This window comes from Poromitra crassiceps, assembly GCF_964638095.1.
Source record: "Poromitra crassiceps genome assembly, chromosome: 20".
In the NCBI taxonomy this organism is placed as follows: Eukaryota; Metazoa; Chordata; class Actinopteri; order Beryciformes; family Melamphaidae; genus Poromitra; species Poromitra crassiceps.
In genome coordinates, this window is record NC_139637.1 from 28912147 (window position 1) to 28933216 (window position 21070).

Consider the following 21070-nt stretch of genomic DNA (forward strand, 5'->3'; position numbering starts at 1 on the left):
TACCTATGACAGAGAGGACGATGGTACCAGAGGCTCCTCCCCTACCTATGACAGAGAGGACGATGGTGCCAGAGGCTAGAAGCAGCTTGTCTGTGGAGGTTCTGTCGTAGACCCCTACATGGCACTCGTACAGCCCGTCATCCTCCATCTGGACTTCAGGAAGCCTGTTGAGTAGCGTAACAAAGATTATTACGTGGTCTTGTTGAATACTCGATTCTGATTGGTCAATCAGTCATTTGGTGGGCTGTTATACAGACCGCTGCTCGTTATAGCAGACCATTGCCATGCACAGTGGCTATGTCGGTCATATCAATCCGCAGAAAGAAATTCCGGTAAATTCAGGGCCTAAATAGAACCGCAAGAATGAGTCCGGAAGCAGCACTTCTGGCTCATACGTGTAAAAGGCAATGGGATTTTTGTGTGGGAATTTCGATTAAATGCATGAAATAAGGTCTGTGGTTAACAAAAGTTTATGAAACAGATAAGTTTGTGTTCAGCAAGATAATTTTCGCAAATGGGGACCACTTTTATGATTTTTGAAACGTAAATGCGTGTGTTTTTGTCTTTTTTAAAGAAAAAAGAGAGGCATTCAGGTTCAGCGCTGATAGGGCAGTTTTCAGCGTATGTGAGAATCCTCGTTCTCACTCGTAAAACCTGGGTTGTAGGATCAAACCCAAACGTTTTGAAGCCTATTGTGGCCGTCACCATCTCGGGGTTCTTGCACAGCTGGCACGAGACGGGGGGTTTCCCAGAGTCACAGCTCCGCCTGCTATTGGTCCATGACCGGCAATCTGTGCAATCAATGGACAGGCAACCTGTCACACACCCCAAAACATAGTCTCTTATATCATCTATTTTACTTTCAACGAGTGATTTACTGTATATAAAAATGCACGCCCTGTACAGTGGTTATGAGAGGTGAATTTAGCTATAGATACCACAACCGTGTTTTGAAGCAGGCTGTAAACATGCTTAATCCTGTTGTAAAGACGGACATTGGCCATTCAAGGTACAATGCCGGCATTTTATTCTGGCGATTGGGTTGCCAATAAATGTGAAAATGGCAAAAAAACACACAAAAGAAGAAAGGAAGGCAAAAGCAAAAAAACAACAACAACAACAACAACAACAACAACAACAACAACAAAAGCTTGCAGCAGTACAGCACAATATCTGACCGGACAGTTGACTGGTACAGCAGATCCTCTGGCCTGTAGTCCTCCTCCATGTGGGAGTCATTGGTGTTGGACATGGCATCATAGGTAAAGATCTTCTGGATGGCACTTCCTCCTTCTACCACCTGTGAGGGGAGTGCAGATACATTCATGCCATTCATAAATTAAATATACCAGCCATACACTGCAATGCTTCCCACATACATATTGTTATGTATGGAATTCAAACATCTGAGCTGATTTGAATAGACATGGACCTCCATCCAGGTTGTAAAGCCCCTGTGTGGCTGAAAGAGTAACAGTGCACTTGCAACTGAGTGTACTGAGTGTAATCTTTGAAAAGTAAGGCTAGGTTACTTTGTATTGTCCAATTTAGAGGGTTGGAGTTTCAAAAGTGAAGATTCTCACTCAGGACTTCAATTTCATCTCATTTCAATTCAATAAACCAATAAACCAATAAATAAATAAATAAATAAATAAATAAATAAATAAATAAATAAATAAATAAATAAATAAATAAATAAATAAATAGTGTCTCAACAGTAAACAACCTTCTGTCGCTCTGTGCACTGCGTTTTTCCTCCTCCAAGAAATGTGCACTTTGATTTGAGTGACAGATTTAATTAAAGTGTTGATGAAACGTTTGATCATGAGCTTCTCAAAATCTCTCCAGCAAATAAACACTTGGTTTCAATTTATAGCTCCTTTCACACAGCCTCAAGCCGGCAATGTTGTGCCGTTAATACGCCTCGCCTCCTGTGTAAAAGTCACTAATATGGAATGGGGGAGGGGTCATTTTATTCCACCTTTCCTTCCGGCAGTGCAAGTAGTAGCAGAGCCGGAACAACATCTGTGTTAAAGGGTGAGCCCGGCAAGACGGGAATCTCATTCATGGTGTGGCCATTCAGCTTTATGGCACCGCCCACATCCCGCTAGCCACTCCCCCTACTCACCCCTCCATTCCCGACTCTCTACCACCTTCCTATCCCTAGCTACAGCCCCCTTTCCCTAAACTCACTGTTTGAAAGTGAGTGAGTGAGTGAGGCATGACAGAAGCATACAGGTCTTCAGTTCCACACAACAGTGGTTCTCAAAGTGGGGGTCGAGAGCCCCCAGGGGGGCGCAGGACACCATTGGGTGGGTCGCAAGATATGATTTCCAGAATGTGTGAAATTGGACTGAAGAATGTGTGAACTACAGAATGTGTGAAATACAGTACATTTTAAAACTATTAAGAAAGAGCACATTTTAAGCATAATTGTTGCGTTTTGTTTGTTTTGTGTTCGAAATTCTCCGGTGCGCACAAACATTTGTATGCTTAAACCACCTCTAGGGATGGTGGGGGTCGAGTAGCCTGGTAAACCAGCCGGTCATGTGAACTCACATTTCATTTCGTTCCCGTCTGGCCTGAAGCTCTCACCCAGTCGTTGCAGTGGGTGGAAGTTGGGCGGGTGTACTTGTCTTGACAGAAAACTCCTTCAGCCAATCAGCGTTGAATCCAGTCAAACCCAAATCCACTAAGGGGAACAGCAAAAACACTGAAACGCTGTTGCGGCGATACTTATGTACTTGTTTAATTGTTGTTATTTAGTCTATTTTTTGCAATAACTGCACTTTATGGCTGTTTAAACTAGACGAACGCTGACATTACTCCTCGAGGCGGACAGGCAAGGAGGCGGCCATTACTGTTTTGCTAGTGACCTTCCTGATTGGCTGGTTACGATGTCAACTACGAGGTGGGTCGCTGATTGGCTCATCCGCTTTGCAGTTTCTGCAGAAAGCCCTCCCAGAGTTGAGGCCAGACGGTCTGGTAGAACGAAATAAAATGTGGGGCTGAAAAGTTTGGGAAACCTGGCACTACAAGACAAAACGTACAGTATGACATAGACTTAAAATGAACAAACTACAAATGTCCATTTAAGGCTAAATGGGGAATTTAAAGGGATTTTCATCACTGTTCCAACCAGGGATTTTGGCAAGTAGCTGTTATTACATTAGGTTCACCTGTGCGCTCACCCGAAACCACACAATCTCTCGAAGGTTGCCATCTGTTCGGACGTTGCACTTGAGTGTCACTGTGTCTCCGATGACAACAGGAGGGAGGGCCTCAATAACAACGCTTACATAACCTGTTGGAGAAAAAAATTATTTGCTTATACATCTTATTACATTCTGACTTTAACACAGCAGTATGGAAATGCGATTTGAGTCTTGAATATTTCTTTCTGCATTTTTCACGAACTCACAGGAAAGCAGTACTGGACTTGCTATAGGCATTCAGGAACTGTTACTGTATTAGGGTGTGTTCACACTTGGTCCCTTTCAGCCCTCCAAGGGAGCTCAGACCTATTCCGCATTTTTTTTGCATATGTGAACACTCTAACAGAACTCAGACCCCACAACTACCTCCTTTGGTTCGCTTGAATTGCACTCAAGTTCGTTTTCCCCCTCGGTGCGGTTCGTTTGGGCAGGTGTGAAAGCAGCAGTCGAACTCTGGTGCGGACCAAAAGCGGACCAAACAAGCGGAGCGAGATCAGTTGAAAGAGGTGGTCTCGGTGCGGTTCCAAACGAACACTAGTACGATTCGTTTGTGGTGTGAAAGTGATCCGAACTCGATGCGACCCAAATGCTGTAAGCCTCGCGTATTTTTGGATTGAACGAGCTCCCGTTGCCAGCTGCTCTGTACAGCAAGAGCTGTGTCTTCAGCCATGTCGATGAAGCCAGACATCAGCTTTTCTCAAATGGGAGCCAAGTCCCTCGAGAACTTGCCTCCCATTCCACATGCACTGATTCAGCATGTCAAATGGGCACTGCTGCAGGCCAGCTTCTACTTGAATCCGACAACTTCTGTCCAGCAAAATATCTAGAGTTCAGTACGTGGGGCTGGTACTGGTACTGATACTGGGACTCCATGACCAAGACTTTGAAACCTTACTGGACCCATCTTTCAGATGCCAGTAAAGCCTGAGTCATCATTCTCTGCTGCAGCTGCAAAAAGTCATGTAGTGGCTGCTGTGGATGCTGTAAAGCTGGAGCCCATGGCACCTCTAGAGTAGCCTGGGTAAACCCATCCCCCACGTGACCTGCTCTCAGACCTGTTCTCAGACCTAGTGACTGGGAACTGAGAGAGCAGGTCACGTGGGGGCTGGGTTTACCTAGGCTACCTCTAGAGTGCCTGTACCAACAATGAGGGTCAAGACAATCAGGCTGTGGATATAAGGATATAAACAAAAACCACTTGTCACCTGAAAACTTTTATCCAAAAATCAGTCACCCTGGTAAATCAAAAGGACTGAGCACATCTAACTCAATCTAACCTACCCCCCCTCCCAACCCATGGACATAACTGTGTGTTGCTCACTTGTACATAATAGGCACTAATTTTTATTAGTTTGTTCTGTTGTTTTTGTTTTTGTTTCTGTTATTGTATTAGTTCTAAACACCTTTGGTCAGTATTGATAGCATTTCACTTTTATGGAGAGCATTGATGCCAAGACTGGCTATTAGCTGTATCAATGGGAATGGGATCTACTCTATTTGTCTAATTGGTTCAATAAAATATGTAAGATACAGACTGTACAGTAGGTTGTTTATTTGCACCAGTTTGATTGTAACTTATTCTTACAACTCTACACTCAATCTGGGTGAAAATGTAGTTAAAAAAAGAGATAGCAGCCATATTGGTAGCCTACTTACTATGCAAAGTATAGTACTATATAGCTCATAAATCTGAGTATTACACTGTGTTTCTAAAACTCAAAAAATGGACAGAGTTAGCTAAAAGCATCCACAGTTATGGTAAAACTCATATATAGCCCCATCTTGAGAATATGCAAATTAGGGGTCCACACACATCTTCCCTAGTAAAGATAAGCATTCCAACACCTTTCTAATGGTCAAAAAATATAAGATAGACACCAAGTCTGTATTTCTAGCTCATCTCTTTCAAAAGTTATAGCCAAAAGCTTTTTCGGGCAGTGGTCATATTGGATTTGGGTATGCCCTTGGCAAAATCTGATGCTTTTAGACTTGATTTGCATGAATTTAGCCTCAAATCTCCCTAAGTCCCTCAACTACAGTAATAGGTTTGAAAAGTGTTTTGCACAGTGTTATAAATCGAGTGATAACACATTTAGCTACCATATTGGTGCAATGCTATCACATATTTTCTAACTCTAGAGATGTATACCTTGCCAAAAATCAATGAGCATTATTCCCAATCCTTCTGGTTCATGGACTAATATGTAGATAGATTATTTTTGCAAGATTTTGAGTGTAACACACACTTTGCCCTCCCCAAGCACTTGTGTGTATACTGTGGGTAGGGGTCCGTGGTGGGTTTGTGTCCAGGGCTCGTGGTCATGATAATCCGTCCATAATCCGCGGTTCAACTCATGGTTAACGCTCTCACCAAGAGATAAAGTGGGGCTGAAGTAAGCCTGTTGAGCACTTGATCACTTTGTATGGAGGCAGTGTAATCTGCTGTATCATAATGGACAGCCCCACCTCCACACCATGACATCAGCCCACCTCCACACCATGACATCAGTCCACCTCCACACCATGACATCAGCCCAACTCCACACCATGACATCACCTCCACACCATGACATCAGCCCACCTCCACACCATGACATCAGCCCACCTCCACACCATGACCAGGGCCGTAGCTAGCTATGAGGACGGGGAGGTCCGGACCTCCCCTAATATTTCAGCCTGCCAAAAAAAAAAAAAAAAAAAAAAAAAATTTTTTTTTTTTTTTTTTGCAGGCCAGGCCAGGCCACTCACTGAACAGCAGGCCAGGCGCCGCCTACTGGTTTACTAGTGGTTTTATTACTTTATTCAGGTTTAAAGTGGGTGCATCTCATTGTAAAATTGGACTTGGCCCAAATTGGGCTTCAAACGGCCCAAATCAGGCTTCAAACGGCCCAAATCTGGCTTTAAACGACCCAAATAGGGCTTCAAACGGCCCAAATCTGGCTTCAAACGGCCCAAATTGGGCTTCAAACGGCCCAAATTGAGCTTCAAACGCTGAATAATGACATCACAACAGTATAATCCTAATGTTGATTTAAAATGATATATTACTCTAAATATGGCTTAAAAAGGGGGGGAAAAAACCTCAATTTTTTAGGGCGCCGCCGAATCCGCCTCCCCTTGCTGGACCTCCCCTATTTCGGAACCCTGGCTACGGCCCTGACCATGACATCAGCACCTCCACACCATGACATCAGTCCACCTCCACACCATGACATCACCTCCACACCATGACATCAGTCCACCTCCACACCATGACATCACCTCCACACCATGACATCAGTCCACCTCCACACCATGACATCAGCCCAACTCCACACCATGACATCACCTCCACACCATGACATCAGTCCACCTCCACCATGACATCAGCCCAACTCCACACCATGACATCACCTCCACACCATGACATCAGTCCACCTCCACCATGACATCAGTCCACCTCCACACCATGACATCAGCCCACCTCCACACCATGACATCAGCCCACCTCCACACCATGAGATCACCTCCACACCATGAGGCCAGGCAACCACAAGATTATCTTTCCCCATATGCATGTTTTCCCCCATAATCCTTCCAGCTTTTCATCCAAAGAGTCAGCCATTTGCCAAGCTGTTCTGATCCACATTATAATTCCTTTATTTGTGTTCACATTTAGACAAAAAAATCCTTGAACACAAACAATAATAGATGCACAAACAATGGGAAATCTCATAATGACAAATGTATCTAGTCTGAATCTATGGATAAAGGAAACAGCACACACACACACACACACACACACACACACACTACGGCAGACAGATTACCACATATTTAAATAGCATCGAAATGACGAAATAAAAGCCATCATGCAAGATAACTGATTCATAATGTAGTTTGTGAACAACAGAAAGCAATTAAACAGTTAGTAGACGGACAAGCCCGTCTTTTTATTGTCACACGAACACTACAATACATGCATGTGGCCACAAACACACACTCATGCTGACGGCGGCCGGTGAAATTTGTCCTCTGCATTTAACCCATCCAGGCTTGTCCTTTCCTCCAGGGGGCGCCAGGAGCAGTGGTCGCTTTTTCTTTCCAGCGCCCGGGGACCAACTTCGGATGTTGTCGTCACTGGTCGGATGACGATCTTCTGCATGTTTTTGGTGGGGGGGGTTATGTATGGAGGAACCCCCTGGGGAGCACGGGAAGAACATGCAAACTCCACACAGAAAGGCCCTTTCGACGAGATAACCCACCTGGGCAGTAGGCAATTGCTGGAGTGAGTGAGATATTCAGGACATGATACTGCCCCTCCATAGCATAGAGTAGTCTTGGAGAATGGCTGCATTTGCTTTACTTGAAAACATAGAAGAAGAAGAAGAAGAAGAAGAAGAAGAAGGTCATTCAGTCGCTGTGTTGTCAGATTGTATACAAGCTGTTCTCACAGAGGGCTAGTGTTTCTATTCTATTTCTCCTGCCCCCTTTTTCCCATCAGAGATCAAACTGGCTTGTCTGAGCCCCTTTTCTCTTGTCTTGGTGAATTTCTCCCCAGGCCCAGAGAGAATGGCTGCTGTCAAAGAAGAGAGAGCAGACTACTGTACATTAGCAGCAAGTGGAAAGGCAAAAAAAGGGGCAGGGGAACTGCTTCATGTTGTATATGAATGGATGTCCATCAAAATGAAAGCTACTTTCTGTGCGGAAATAACTCGAGGTTCACCTCATGTTAATGCAGAAAAAGAAGAATAGAGTCCACACTTCACCTTTCTGAAAAAGGTCGTGTGAGACCGAAATGTCAATAAATAAATCTATCCGTCTGGGAGACATCTTGTTCAGCAGAGTGCGGACTCTACTCTTTCTCTGCATTGTTTGACCCCTTGTCCTGCACCTGCAATTTTGACTGGATGTGCGCGCTCTACTCTCTTTTGTTTTTTTCCACCTCATGTTAATACCCTTCTTTGATCACATCGCTCAGTTCCATATTCAGAACAACTAGCATGACAAACATCTGTCGTCCGGCTAACAAGGTGTGAAAGTTGCAGCCAAAAGCCCTCCTGAAAAGAGAACTGGCATATGGCATTGCTTTGATCTTTCTAACCTCAGCAACTGTTTCCCAAAGCTAGAGAACTAGAAAACCCTGACTCCATTCTGTAATCCATAAAGAGACAGAATGTGGAGCTGCGCAAGCACAACTGAAGCAAACTTTGTCGATTACTAGTGTAAAATAAATAATAATAATAATAATAATTATTATTATTATTATTATTAACAACAACAACAACAACAACACAACAACTAGGAGGAGTTTGCAAAAATAGGTTTTTGAGAAAATGCAAAATGGTGGAAAATTTAGTAGACGGAAATGGGTGTGGCCTATATGGATAGATGCGTATTGATCCAGGGAATCCAGGAGAAGAATTTTGATTGTAGGACTCATGGACGGTTCAGAATTTATGGACCAGAACGTGAAATATGCTGTTCTAGTGCCACCATCGGGGCAACATGGGTAATTTTTTGTCTCTGAGTAGTGGGTCACATTTCCAATCTATTTGCAAAGTTTGGCTACTATAGGCCTTATGGTTTCTGAGCTGCATACTGTTTTTGTGCAGAATAATAAATGGAACAATTACAATAGGGATCCACACTCTACTATGTGCTTGGACGCCTAATAATAATCATCATCATCATCATCCAAGCAGTTGAGAGGATTTTAAGTTTCACGTCTCTTACTGTACCAGTTGTTTCACCCCGCCTCCTCCCCTGCCACCACCAACAAGAGTGATTCCACAGGGGAAGGGGGGGGCGGGGGGGTATTCATATTCTATGCATTCCTGACGCCCTCCTCTCATCATGGAGCCATATATGCCAAACTTTCATCTTGTTGTATCAATAAATGTTATTTTGAACCTTTATACTAGTCTCTCCTGATTGAATCAATAACATGTCTATAAAGAGAAATGTGCACATTATCTTTGGCTTGGGACCTTTCCTGGCTGCCTTTCTTGAATATTCATGCACTGTTGCGGTCACTGTGCTGTGTCAGTCGTGTGTGTCTTAGCACTGACTTCATTCAAGATCCCAAAGCTAGACTTGAGGTGCCAAAGTTCATATAGAAATAAAATAGCGTATATTAATTTTGCTTCAGGCGTTAAAGCCCATGCACTAGTTTGTTGGGTAACAAGCAAGCATTTAATCATTTTAGAGCACAGATTACCTTGAGCGATACGGGTCAAAGTCAGACAATGGGCTTTATCCCCGAGGAAAAACCTATCTCAAAACAGCCTTAACAGGTAACTATTACTACATGACATCGCTTACAGCTTTTAGGCCGTGTCATCAAGCAGCACAAACAGCTGATTGTGAAATCTTGTGTTCTTTTGGCGCCTGATCATCCGTAGGAAAAGGCTTTATTTAAAACCAAGTCAAGCATGATTAAGTTCATCGCACTATTGACTTCAGCTTGGACATTTCCCAGTCACACACCACTAGAGTAATGCCAAGGCCCAGTCACACACCACTACAGTAATGCCAAGGCCCAGTCACACACCACTAGACTAGAGTAATGCCAAGGCCCAGTCACACACATTACAGTAATGCCAAGGCCCAGTCACACACCACTACAGTAATGCCAAGGCCCAGTCACACACCACTACAGTAATGCCAAGGCCCAGTCACACACCACTACAGTAATGCCAAGGTACCAAAAGATGATAGAACGCACCACCACCCCCGACCCCCCACCCCTGCATCCGCAACTTGCATCAGGATGTTTAACCAGTGATAAAGATAGAGGGTTAACCATAACCTTAATTGTAATGCAAACATTTTAAAAATCAATTCATGACTTAATGCCGTTTCATCATTTTGATGCCAATTCTTTGTCGATATTTTCCAACTCTTTTGGTCGATTGCCGATACTGATAAATGCACACATTTCCCCCACAGCTTATTCGCAGAATAAAATGTCGGTATTGTAGATTTATGGAATCCCTGAAAATGTACAATATGTATACAACTTTTCTGAAGCAAAATACGTTGCATACACATTTCTATATGTGAATATAAACGTTATACACGTCATATAGCGGCTGTCCCATGTTGAAGTACATCACTACCACCTAAGGGGGTGGCTGTAGGACCTAAGCTTCCCCGTCTTACAAGCAAGAGACCGCCAGTTCGACTCCTGGGCGAGACATGTTATGTTTCTTAGCTGGCATGCGGTAGCAAGGCTCTACACTCCTGAATGTCCGTGACTGACTGATTGAAATGCAGCCATTGGTTGGCCCAAACATGTGGTCTGGCAGAGCGCTAAAGATAGCACACACACACACACACACTGAATGAGAGAGAGAAGAACAGAATGATGCACACAGCCTGCTGCTGATCATGCTAAGGTTAGTCCTCCTGACTTGCAGGACCATGTGCACTGTGAAAAACAAGACTAGGTGAAACCGAGCTGGCCCACAGTGTTGCCAACTCTTTTCTGGTAAAAGTCATATTGGCTGCACAGAGAGACATATTATAAATTATAAATTGGTTGATCTCTTGGGTTTGAAACACTGTAAAATAAATAAATTATAAAATCTAAATAAATAAATGAATAAATAACACTCAACACTGAGGCTCCTACCACTGTCTGTCTGAGGCCCAGGCAGGCAGGGCTTCTCTATTTAAGGTTGAGCTCCGGCTGGAACAAAAATGACAAGTAACTCATCAAATCACTAGTGACTAGTTTGCACCCCTGATTATCTCTCCTGTAGTGGAATTAACACATTATGCTTAAGGCTGTTACACACCAAGAGCAAGACAAATATCAACATACAGCACAAAATCGCCAAACGAATTTTGAGCCACCTGTCAATCACAACAACATATGTGTAGCCTACATGTCGGAAGCAAATTTCTGAAAAATAAATGCCACAATATCGCTCAGCGAAACTTTGTCGTTGGTATGGAAATTGGTTGGTATTCGAAAAATATTATTGATGTGCAAATTAATTGCACGAAGAAGAAAAAAACTAAGTAGAAAACTACTTCAACTTAACATGGAATAATTTTATTTATGTAACATTTTCTTGGAAACTAAACTGTATGATTCATCTTACTTATACTGTACAGGCGTACATGATGTCATATCGACAGAAATGTTTCAGGCCAACGATGCCAATATTTCATTTTAAAGCCTTTATCAGTCGATGATGTGTTGTTGTTTTGAATCAATGAGTCAGTCGCTCGTTGTAAATAAACATTGGAGGATTTAATCCATAAAAGAGTTCATCTGTGCACAGAGTCTCTCTGACCGTGAAGGTCCTAACCAGAGAGCCTCTCATCTGCACCTTCTCATATAGTGATAGTAGGGTGCCCTCCCCCTCCTTCTCATATAGTGATAGTAGGGTGCCCTCCCCCTCCTTCTCATATAGTGATAGTAAGGTGCCCTCCCCCTCCTTCTCATATAGTGATAGTAGGGTGCCCTCCCCCTCCTTCTCATATAGTGATAGTAAGGTGCCCTCCCCCTCCTTCTCATATAGTGATAGTAGGGTGTCCTCCCCCTCCTTCTCATATAGTGATAGTAGGGTGTCCTCCCCCTCCTTCTCATATAGTGATAGTAAGGTGCCCTCCCCCTCCTTCTCATATAGTGATAGTAGGGTGTCCTCCCCCTCCTTCTCATATAGTGATAGTAGGGTGTCCTCCCCCTCCTTCTCATATAGTGATAGTAAGGTGCCCTCCCCCTCCTTCTCATATAGTGATAGTAGGGTGTCCTCCCCCTCCTTCTCATATAGTGATAGTAAGGTGCCCTCCCCCTCCTTCTCATATAGTGATAGTAGGGTGTCCTCCCCCTCCTTCTCATATAGTGATAGTAAGGTGCCCTCCCCCTCCTTCTCATATAGTGATAGTAGGGTGTCCTCCCCCTCCTTCTCATATAGTGATAGTAGGGTGTCCTCCCCCTCCTTCTCATATAGTGATAGTAAGGTGCCCTCCCCCTCCTTCTCATATAGTGATAGTAGGGTGTCCTCCCCCTCCTTCTCATATAGTGATAGTAGGGTGTCCTCCCCCTCCTTCTCATATAGTGATAGTAAGGTGCCCTCCCCCTCCTTCTCATATAGTGATAGTAGGGTGTCCTCCCCCTCCTTCTCATATAGTGATAGTAAGGTGCCCTCCCCCTCCTTCTCATATAGTGATAGTAAGGTGCCCTCCCCCTCCTTCTCATATAGTGATAGTAGGGTGTCCTCCCCCTCCTTCTCATATAGTGATAGTAAGGTGCCCTCCCCCTCCTTCTCATATAGTGATAGTAAGGTGCCCTCCCCCTCCTTCTCATATAGTGATAGTAGGGTGTCCTCCCCCTCCTTCTCATATAGTGATAGTAGGGTGTCCTCCCCCTCCTTCTCATATAGTGATAGTAGGGTGTCCTCCCCCTCCTTCTCATATAGTGATAGTAAGGTGTCCTCCCCCTCCTTGGGTGAGGACACCTTGTCATTATTACTACTGTAATTGTTGTGTCAGCTAGATTTAGCTAGACATATTTTCTGTGAAGTCCTCTGAGACATGCTTGTGAATTAGGGCTATACAAATAAACTTGACTTGACTTGACTTAACTCTCACCTAAACCCACAGTTGGTCAGGCTGACCTGGACGATCTATTTCACTCCCTCACATGCTTACAGGCCTTTGAAGCACAGCAAGCAGAAATTATTCATCTTAATGATGTGTTTTGGAACCACAGCATCTCTCAGATGAGGAAGGGCCACCAACACTGAACACAGACAATAATGATCAACAATCAATCAATCAATCAATCAATACATTTTCCTTCACACATCCCTACTAGAAAGTAAACTATTCCTTGTAAGTAGCTGCGTCCACTTACCGGCTGCTGAGGTGAGGTGGTGTGCAGAGAGGAGGAGGCAGAGGGGCAGCAGAGCAGGCATGATGCTGGGCTCTCAGCCTGTGACACTGCTGCCACACGGCTTAGAGTGCAGGATTACAGCAGTGCGCTCTCGCTCTCTCTCTCTCTCTCTCTCCACTCCTAACCTCTCTCTCTCTCTGCCTCTACTTTCATCTCCCCTCTCTCTCTCTCTCTCTCTCCAGCACGTGGGAACATACTGCCGCCTTGGATACGTGCATGCACGCGGCAGCTTACACACACGCGCGCTTATGCAAGTAGCATTAGCGTCCATTGCTATGCCGACGATACCCAGATCTACATCAGCACAAAATCCATTCAGAACCCACCCCTCACCCACATCGGAACCTGCATATCCGCAATAAAAACCTGGCTGACCCACAACTTCCTCAAACTTGCGAAAGTGACAAGACGGAACTTCTTCTGATCGGCACCAGATCCACACTCAGCAAAACCGGACTTATCACACTCACCATCGACAACACAACCATCACCCCCCCCCTCCCCCCCCTGGCTCGCAACCTTGGCTTCATCCTGGACCCCTCCCTCTCATTTGATCCCCATGTCAGCTCCATCATCAAGACTTCATACTTCCATCTCTGCAATATCAGCTAAAATCTCTCCCCGCTGCTGCTGAATCCATCATCCATGCTTTCATCTCCTCCAGCCTCGACTATTGCAACTCCCTCCTCACCGGCATCACCTCCCGTTCCCTCCATAGACTCCAGATGGTTCAGAACTCAGCCGCCCGCCTGCTCACTCACACCCGGTCCCGCGATCACATCCACATCACTCCTGTTCTCCACTCTCTCCACTGGCTCCCCATCAAAGAACACATTAACTTCAAACTACTCCTCCCCACCTTCAAAGCCCTCCATAGCCTGGCCCCGCCTTATCTGACCTCCTTGTAATATTCACACAGAATATCGACTCATATAGTTTGTATCATTTATGCTATCCAGAATAGTCACTCTATAATACAGTCTATGGTTAGACCCAGGACATGTTAATGTGATTTTCGCTCGAGAAAAAGTACAAGGAATTAATGAGCCGTTTGAACAGTTTGTGACAGATTTGCGACTGCTTGTAAAAGACTGTAATTATGCCAACAGTGACGAGATGGTACGAGACCGCGTTGTTTTTGGGATTCAGTCACCAAGAGTGAGAGAGAAGCTACTAAACGTCAGGTCCGACTTAACGTTGGATAAAACAATAGACATTGCCAGGTCTCATGAAATGGCACAGACGCAGCTCAAAACGATAGCTGGCGGTAACAGTGGCCCACGGGAGCAGACTGTTCATGCAGTCAGTCGGCAGTTTTCAAAGGGCACTGCTTGGAAAGCGCGCCATGACAAGTCAAAGGGAAACGCGGATTACGTCTCCAGGACAGAGGGAGACTGAGAGCGCCCTAAAACGTGTGGATACTGCGGGAACAGGGCTCATGGATTCAAGGACAGCTGCCCAGCTAAAGGCAAGCAGTGCAAAATATGCAACAAGTGGAACCATTTTGCAAAGGTATGTCGGTCTGGTCGGAAAGAAAAAGGAGTGCACACAGTAAGTGAAAATGAGCCAGACAAAGAGGATTTGTTTATTGATGCAGTGACACAAGGAAATAACATCCATAACAAAGAACAGGCTTTTGCAGATGTGCAAGTTGGTCCAAACAAAACAACAGTTAGCTTTAAGCTAGACACTGGGGCCTCAGCTAACGTAATTCCCACACAAGTGTTCAGAAAACTGAAAACTCAGTATGTACTGGAGCCCACAGCTCGCCCGCTCTATGGATATGGCGGTGAGCCACTCATTGTCAGAGGCAAGTGCAACATGAAATGCCAGTACAAAGACACTCATATCTGGCACGTCTGAGGTTTCAATCCTGGATGAATATGCAGATGTTTTCACAGGGATAGGACTATTCCCTGGTGAGTGCACTATCCACCTCAAACCCGACACAACACCTGTGGTTCACCCACCGAGGCGTGTTCCCCTTGCTCTGCGTGACCGCCTCAAACAGGAGCTACAGAACATGGAAAAGCAACAGATCATCGTGAAAGTCACTGAACCAACTGAATGGGTCAATTCAATGGTGGCCGCAGAAAAGCCACGCACAGGCAAGTTGAGAGTGTGTCTCGACCCTAAAGATCTAAACCAGGCTATCAAAAGACTGCACTACCCTTTGCCTACCCTCGACGACATCACGGCAAAGTTGGCAGGAGCCCGCTACTTCAGTGTTATGGATGCTAGGTCAGGATATTGGGCTATAAAGCTCACAGATGAGTCGTCCAAGCTGACCACCTTCAACACTGTATTCAGACGGTACCAGTTCCTCCGGCTACCCTTTGGACTGATATCTGCACAAGATGAGTTTCAAAGGAAAGTTGATGAGACTTATGAGGGTCTACAGGGAGTCACGGCGATAGTCAACGATGTCCTCATATATGGCAAGAGCAAGGAGGAACATGATAAAAACCTCCATGCCATGCTGCAGCGCTCCAGAGAGCGAGGAGTCAAGCTCAACCCGCAGAAGAGTAAAATCTGTTCAACTGAGGTTGGCTACTTTGGGCACCGTATCACAGAAGACGGACTCAAGCCCGATCCAGCCAACATTGCAGCTGTGAGAGACATGGAGCCACCCAAAGACAAGGGTGAGTTGGAAACAATTCTTGGCATGGTTACCTACTTGTCAAAGTTTGCCCCTATGCTCTCAGACATGTTGACCTGTTGAAAGAGTCCATTGAATTTGTATGGGATGCACAGCATGATGAAGCGTTCAGGAACATGAAAGAGCTAATCACAAGAGAGCCAGGTCCAGTCCTAGCATATTATGACCCCAGCAAAGAGCTCAGACTACAAGTCGACGCCTCTAAATATGGACTAGGTGCTGTCTTACGGCAAGAAGGAAAGCCCATCGGCTACGCATCCAAATCACTGTCTGACTGTGAAGTGAACTATGCTCAGATTGAAAAAGAACTATACGCCATCTTGTTCGGATGCAAGCGTTTCCACCAGTACGTTTATGGACGTCACACCATCGTGGAAAGTGACCACAAGCCACTTGAGTCCATTATGAGAAAACCACTCGCAGCAGCGCCTCCAAGGCTATAAAGGATGATACTCCAACTACAGAGGTATGATTTCACCATCATACACAGACCAGGCAAAGACATTCCTGTCGCAGACACCCTCTCCAGGAAGTCACTGTCTGACCAGGACGACAGCCTCAGAGAAGGCGTGGACATGCAGGTGCACACAGTGTACAGCAATCTGCCCGTCAGCGACACAAAGTTGAAAGAGATCAGAGCAGAGACTGAGAAGGACACACAGCTCATGACACTGAGAGAGACCATCAGAGAAGGATGGCCTGAGAAGAGGAGAATGTGCCCTCATAGCACATCAGAATATTGGAACCACCGGGATGAACTTTCACTGATGAATGACATCATATTCAAGGGAGAGAAAATCATCATCCCCGCCTCACTGCGTAAAGAGATGTTGTCCCGAATACATGCAGGCCACATGGGCATTGAAAAGTGCAAGCAGAGAGCCTGTGACATCCTTTTCTGGCCTGGGATGAACAAGCAGATTGAGGAGATAGTTTAAACATGCCCCACCTGTCTCAAACACAGGCCTTCCAACACTAAAGAGCCCATGATAAGCCACAAGATCCCCGACAGGCCATGGCAAACAGTCGCTACGGATCTGTTCACCTGGAACAATGAAAACTACATAGTCACAGTAGACTATTACAGCAGGTACTTTGAGCTGGACAGGCTGCACAGCACAACAGCCTCCGCCGTGATCAACAAACTGAAAGCTACCTTCGCCAGACACGGCATACCGGAAACTGTGATATCGGACAATGGCCCTCAGTATAAGTGTAAAGAGTTTGAAACCTTTGCCAGCACATGGGAGTTTACACACACAACCAGCAGTCCGCACTATCCACAGAGTAATGGCCTCGCTGAGAAAGCTGTCCAGACTGCCAAGTCACTCATGGAAAAGGCCAAAGCTGATCAGAGAGACCCCTATCTGAGTCTCCTTGAGTATCGCAACACCCCTGTTGACAGCTTCAGATCACCAGCCCAGCTGCTTATGAGCCGTCGCTTACGCTCCATCCTTCCCAACACCCACCAGCAGCTGCAGCCCAAGGTGGTCAGCCACAGAGATGTCCACACCAGGAGAGTCCACCGACAGCAACGTCAGAAAAGATACTACGACAGAACAGCCAGGCCGATGACATCACTGCATGCAGGACAAAGCATCCGACTCCAGGAGCATGGCTACTGGAAACCGGCAGGCATCATCCAACCAGCTGATACTGACAGATCATACCACATACGTACAACGGAAGGACAAGACTACAGACGAAACAGACGTCATCTCCTGGACACAAAAGAAACACACAGTGCCCGTGCAGATGACAACACAGAGGACAACAACACTCAGCATACACCACAGAGCACTACACAGCCAACAAGTGAGACTGTACCTCCCACTGTCCCTTACCAGACAAGATCCGGACGGGAAGTCAAGTCTAGAGTTGTTCTGGACTTGTGGGGGGGGGGGGGGGGGGGATGTAAAATGTAAAAAGAGAAAAAAAAGAATGTGAATGACTGTTATTAATGATGCTATTGTGTTACACTGATAAGTGTGTTTATATATTTACTACATATAAGCTAAGGTACAAAAAGCTAAATGGTAACTAAAAGAAAAACAGGGCATTTGTACTCGTATGGTTATGCAGGATGTTTAAGATAATTAGTTATATCACACTGCTATAAGGACTACACAATTTTCTTTTAAAAGAAGGGGGATGTAATATTCACACAGAATATCGACTCATATAGTTTGTATCATTTATGCTATCCAGAATAGTCACTCTATAATACAGTCTATGGTTAGACCCAGGACATGTTAATGTGATACTCTATTGACCCCTATTGGATGTTGATCATAACTGATTGTGATAGGTTCACATGATGTGTAGGGCGTGTCTTGAATAGACAGTCAAGCCAGTGTGAAGTTCGCCTTCCTGTAATGCAGTCCTACATGCTCCGCTAAGAAATAAAAGTATTAAATAGCACGTCGTCGTCGTCCGGGACTCCTTTGCACACACAGTGCAAAACAAGACACTCCTCATCTGTGTTTTTGGTTATTTTGAACGGGTGTACCATTGGCCTCCATTCTATGGCGATACTTACTAACTTCATGACTGTAGGTCTCTGTATATATACTGCTCGGACAGTGACGGTAAAGGCATGGTGTACCTTGGTTATGTGGGGGGGGATATGGCAAATGAGCGAAACCCCCGAAAAAGTGGTGTATCCCTTTAACTCATTCTCCGTCATTAGCGTAACTGTGCGTCATTTAAGAGACGCTTCCCCGCCATTGACACAAATGAGCGTCAATCCGTCTTTTCATGCGATAGATGGCGCTCTTGGCCACCTTATGAAGTGGTACCATACTCGTATATTCCTCCCCAAGCCAGTTTTTTGCCCCACAAAACCAGCGAGCGTTTTCAGCATCGATCTCCCTTCATGCAGGTAGCTCATAAAACACGTCCAGCCTGGATCCTCAAAGCGGTGCAAGGACATGTTTACCCCTGGGCTAGGGCTGGGCGATATGACCTCTAAAGAATATCTCGATATTTTCCGGCTATATCGCGATACACGATATATATCTCGATATTTTGAAATCTCTCATAAATGCTCGATTTAACCCTTCAGGGTTCATACACATTTTGACCAACGGACTTCCATGACTTTAAACCAAATTTCCATGACCAAACATTTTGTAAAGTCTCGTGTATACATGAAAAAGTCAGTGAGTAACAATATTCTATGTAATGTAACTACTAACAGATTACAATAATAGAAAAACTAACATGGTCATTTAGTACTAAAACACGTTACTAGCCCCAACACTGACGACAACAAAGATCTTAGTAGGGCTGGGCAATATGGACCAAAAATCATATCTCAGTATTTTTAGGCTGAATGGCGAAATATGATATATCTTGGTATTTTCTACAAAGTGGGCTAGATTTTCAATTGTAAATTGGGCTGGGCGATATGGACTCTCACAAAATATATTTACACAATGTGATTTTTGATCAAAAATAATCAGTGAATAATGATATAATGAATAACGTTAAGTGGGTAAAGGCAAATAATAGAACAGCTAGAACAGTCTGGTAAGCTCAGAAAATGACTTCACTTTGCTGAAAGTAATGTCTTAATGGAGAGGGAATGTCTTATTTTAGGAGATTTGAACACAAATGTATTATTGCCTGCTAGTAAAAACGGCCTAGTTAAAAATCTCAAAAACTTCTGTAAAGTTTTTGGGCTTAAACAACTTATAACCGAACCAACTAGAGTAGGTCCAAACAACCAGTCTATTCTGGACCTGATACTGGTTACGGATAATGAGAAGATCTGCCAGTCGGGGGTCCTGGACATTGGTCTCAGTGACCATAAAGTTATATTCTGTACCCGAAAAATTACTAGATCCCAGTTAAATCCTGGTAATCACCGCTCTGTAAAGCTAAGATGCACTAGGCAGTATACTAAGGAGGCATTTGAGCAGAAGCTTACTGAACAAAATTGGTCTGTTGTCTTTGAAAGTAATGATGCTGATAAGGCATGGGATTCATTTAAAGGTATTTTCTTAGAGGTACTAAATATTGTTGCACCCATGAAAGAGGTCAGACTTAAACAGAGAAGTGCCAAATGGATGACAGCAGAAATAATAGACCTCATTAGACAGAGGGATGGCAACTTAGCAAAGTTCAAAAAGTCTAAACTTAATACTGACCACGAAAGATATCTTCAGTGTAGAAATCAGGCTCAATACAAAATACAGAAAGCTAAGTCTCAGTACTACACGGATGCAGTTGCAGAGAATGTGCATCAGCCCAAAAAACTGTGGAAAGTCCTCAAAGATATGGGCTCCACGGGAAAATGTAATACAAAATCTTATAGTACTGGATTGAACAATGATGGCAAAATGTGTTTTGATAAGCATATCATTTCTAGGCAGTTTAATTCTTTTTTTACAACCATTGCTGCAAGCCTGGTCTCCAAACTACCAAATGGCTCAGGGAGGTTTGGTTTGCCTTTTGTGAACAGTTTTTACCAAGGTAAAAATGTTACTCCTAACACCTTTGAGTTGAAACCTGTCTCAGTGGAGAAAGTTAAGAAAATGTTGTCTTCATTGTGTCCTAGCAAAGCAACTGGGCTGGATCTGATCCCAGCTAGGTTCTTGAAAGATAGCGCAGGTGTTATTTGTGAGGTCATAGCTTACATTCTTAATTTATCATTAAAATCAGGAAAAGTTCCTGCTCAAATGAAAAAGGCAAGAGTCCTCCCCCTGTTTAAAAAGAATAGCAGGTCTGACGTAGGAAACTACAGACCCATATCGATTTTACCAACCATATCCAAGTTATTGGAGAGAGCTGTGTTTGATCAAATGGAAGAGTATATGATCCAGCACCACCTTCTGTATGATTTCCAATCTGGCTTTAGAGCAGCCTATTCCACTGATACCTGCCTCATCCACCTCTGTGATTCCATCAGACAAGAAAGTGAAAATGGTAACTACACTGGCATGGTATTATTGGACCTACAGAAAGCGTTCGACACAGTAGATCACTCTATACTTTTATCCAAACTTCAGAGTATGGGATTTGGGTCTGCAGCTTTAAACTGGTTCAAATCTTATCTCACAGGGAGAACCCAGCTCTGTGATGTTGAGGGGACCCTGTCTGAACCCATGAGTGTCACCTGTGGTGTGCCGCAGGGTTCAATTTTAGGGCCTATTTTATTTCTCATTTATGTTAATGACATGCCAGCGGCAGTAAAATGTAAACTTATTTTGTATGCTGATGACTCTTCCCTACTAGTGTCTGGGAAAGATATCCATGATATTGAGATCACTCTTAGTAGGGAGTTAGAAAATGTAAGGGAGTGGC

The 21070-nt window shown here is 44.4% G+C and overlaps 1 protein-coding gene across 1 annotated transcript in view; it reads right to left on the minus strand.

Moving 5' to 3' along the window:
- The window catches only part of igsf21b (immunoglobin superfamily, member 21b), a gene marked incomplete at both ends in the record, with an annotated part of 14686 nt that extends 9148 nt beyond the window's left edge, over nucleotides 1-5538 (minus strand). The window contains 5 exons of the mRNA XM_083657028.1: nucleotides 46-164; nucleotides 1179-1300; nucleotides 3192-3304; nucleotides 4357-4382; nucleotides 5492-5538. Coding sequence (XP_083513154.1) covers nucleotides 46-164; nucleotides 1179-1300; nucleotides 3192-3304; nucleotides 4357-4382; nucleotides 5492-5538 — 427 coding nt within the window. The remainder of the gene's footprint in view (nucleotides 1-45; nucleotides 165-1178; nucleotides 1301-3191; nucleotides 3305-4356; nucleotides 4383-5491) is intronic.
- Nucleotides 5539-21070: the final 15532 nt, after the last annotated feature.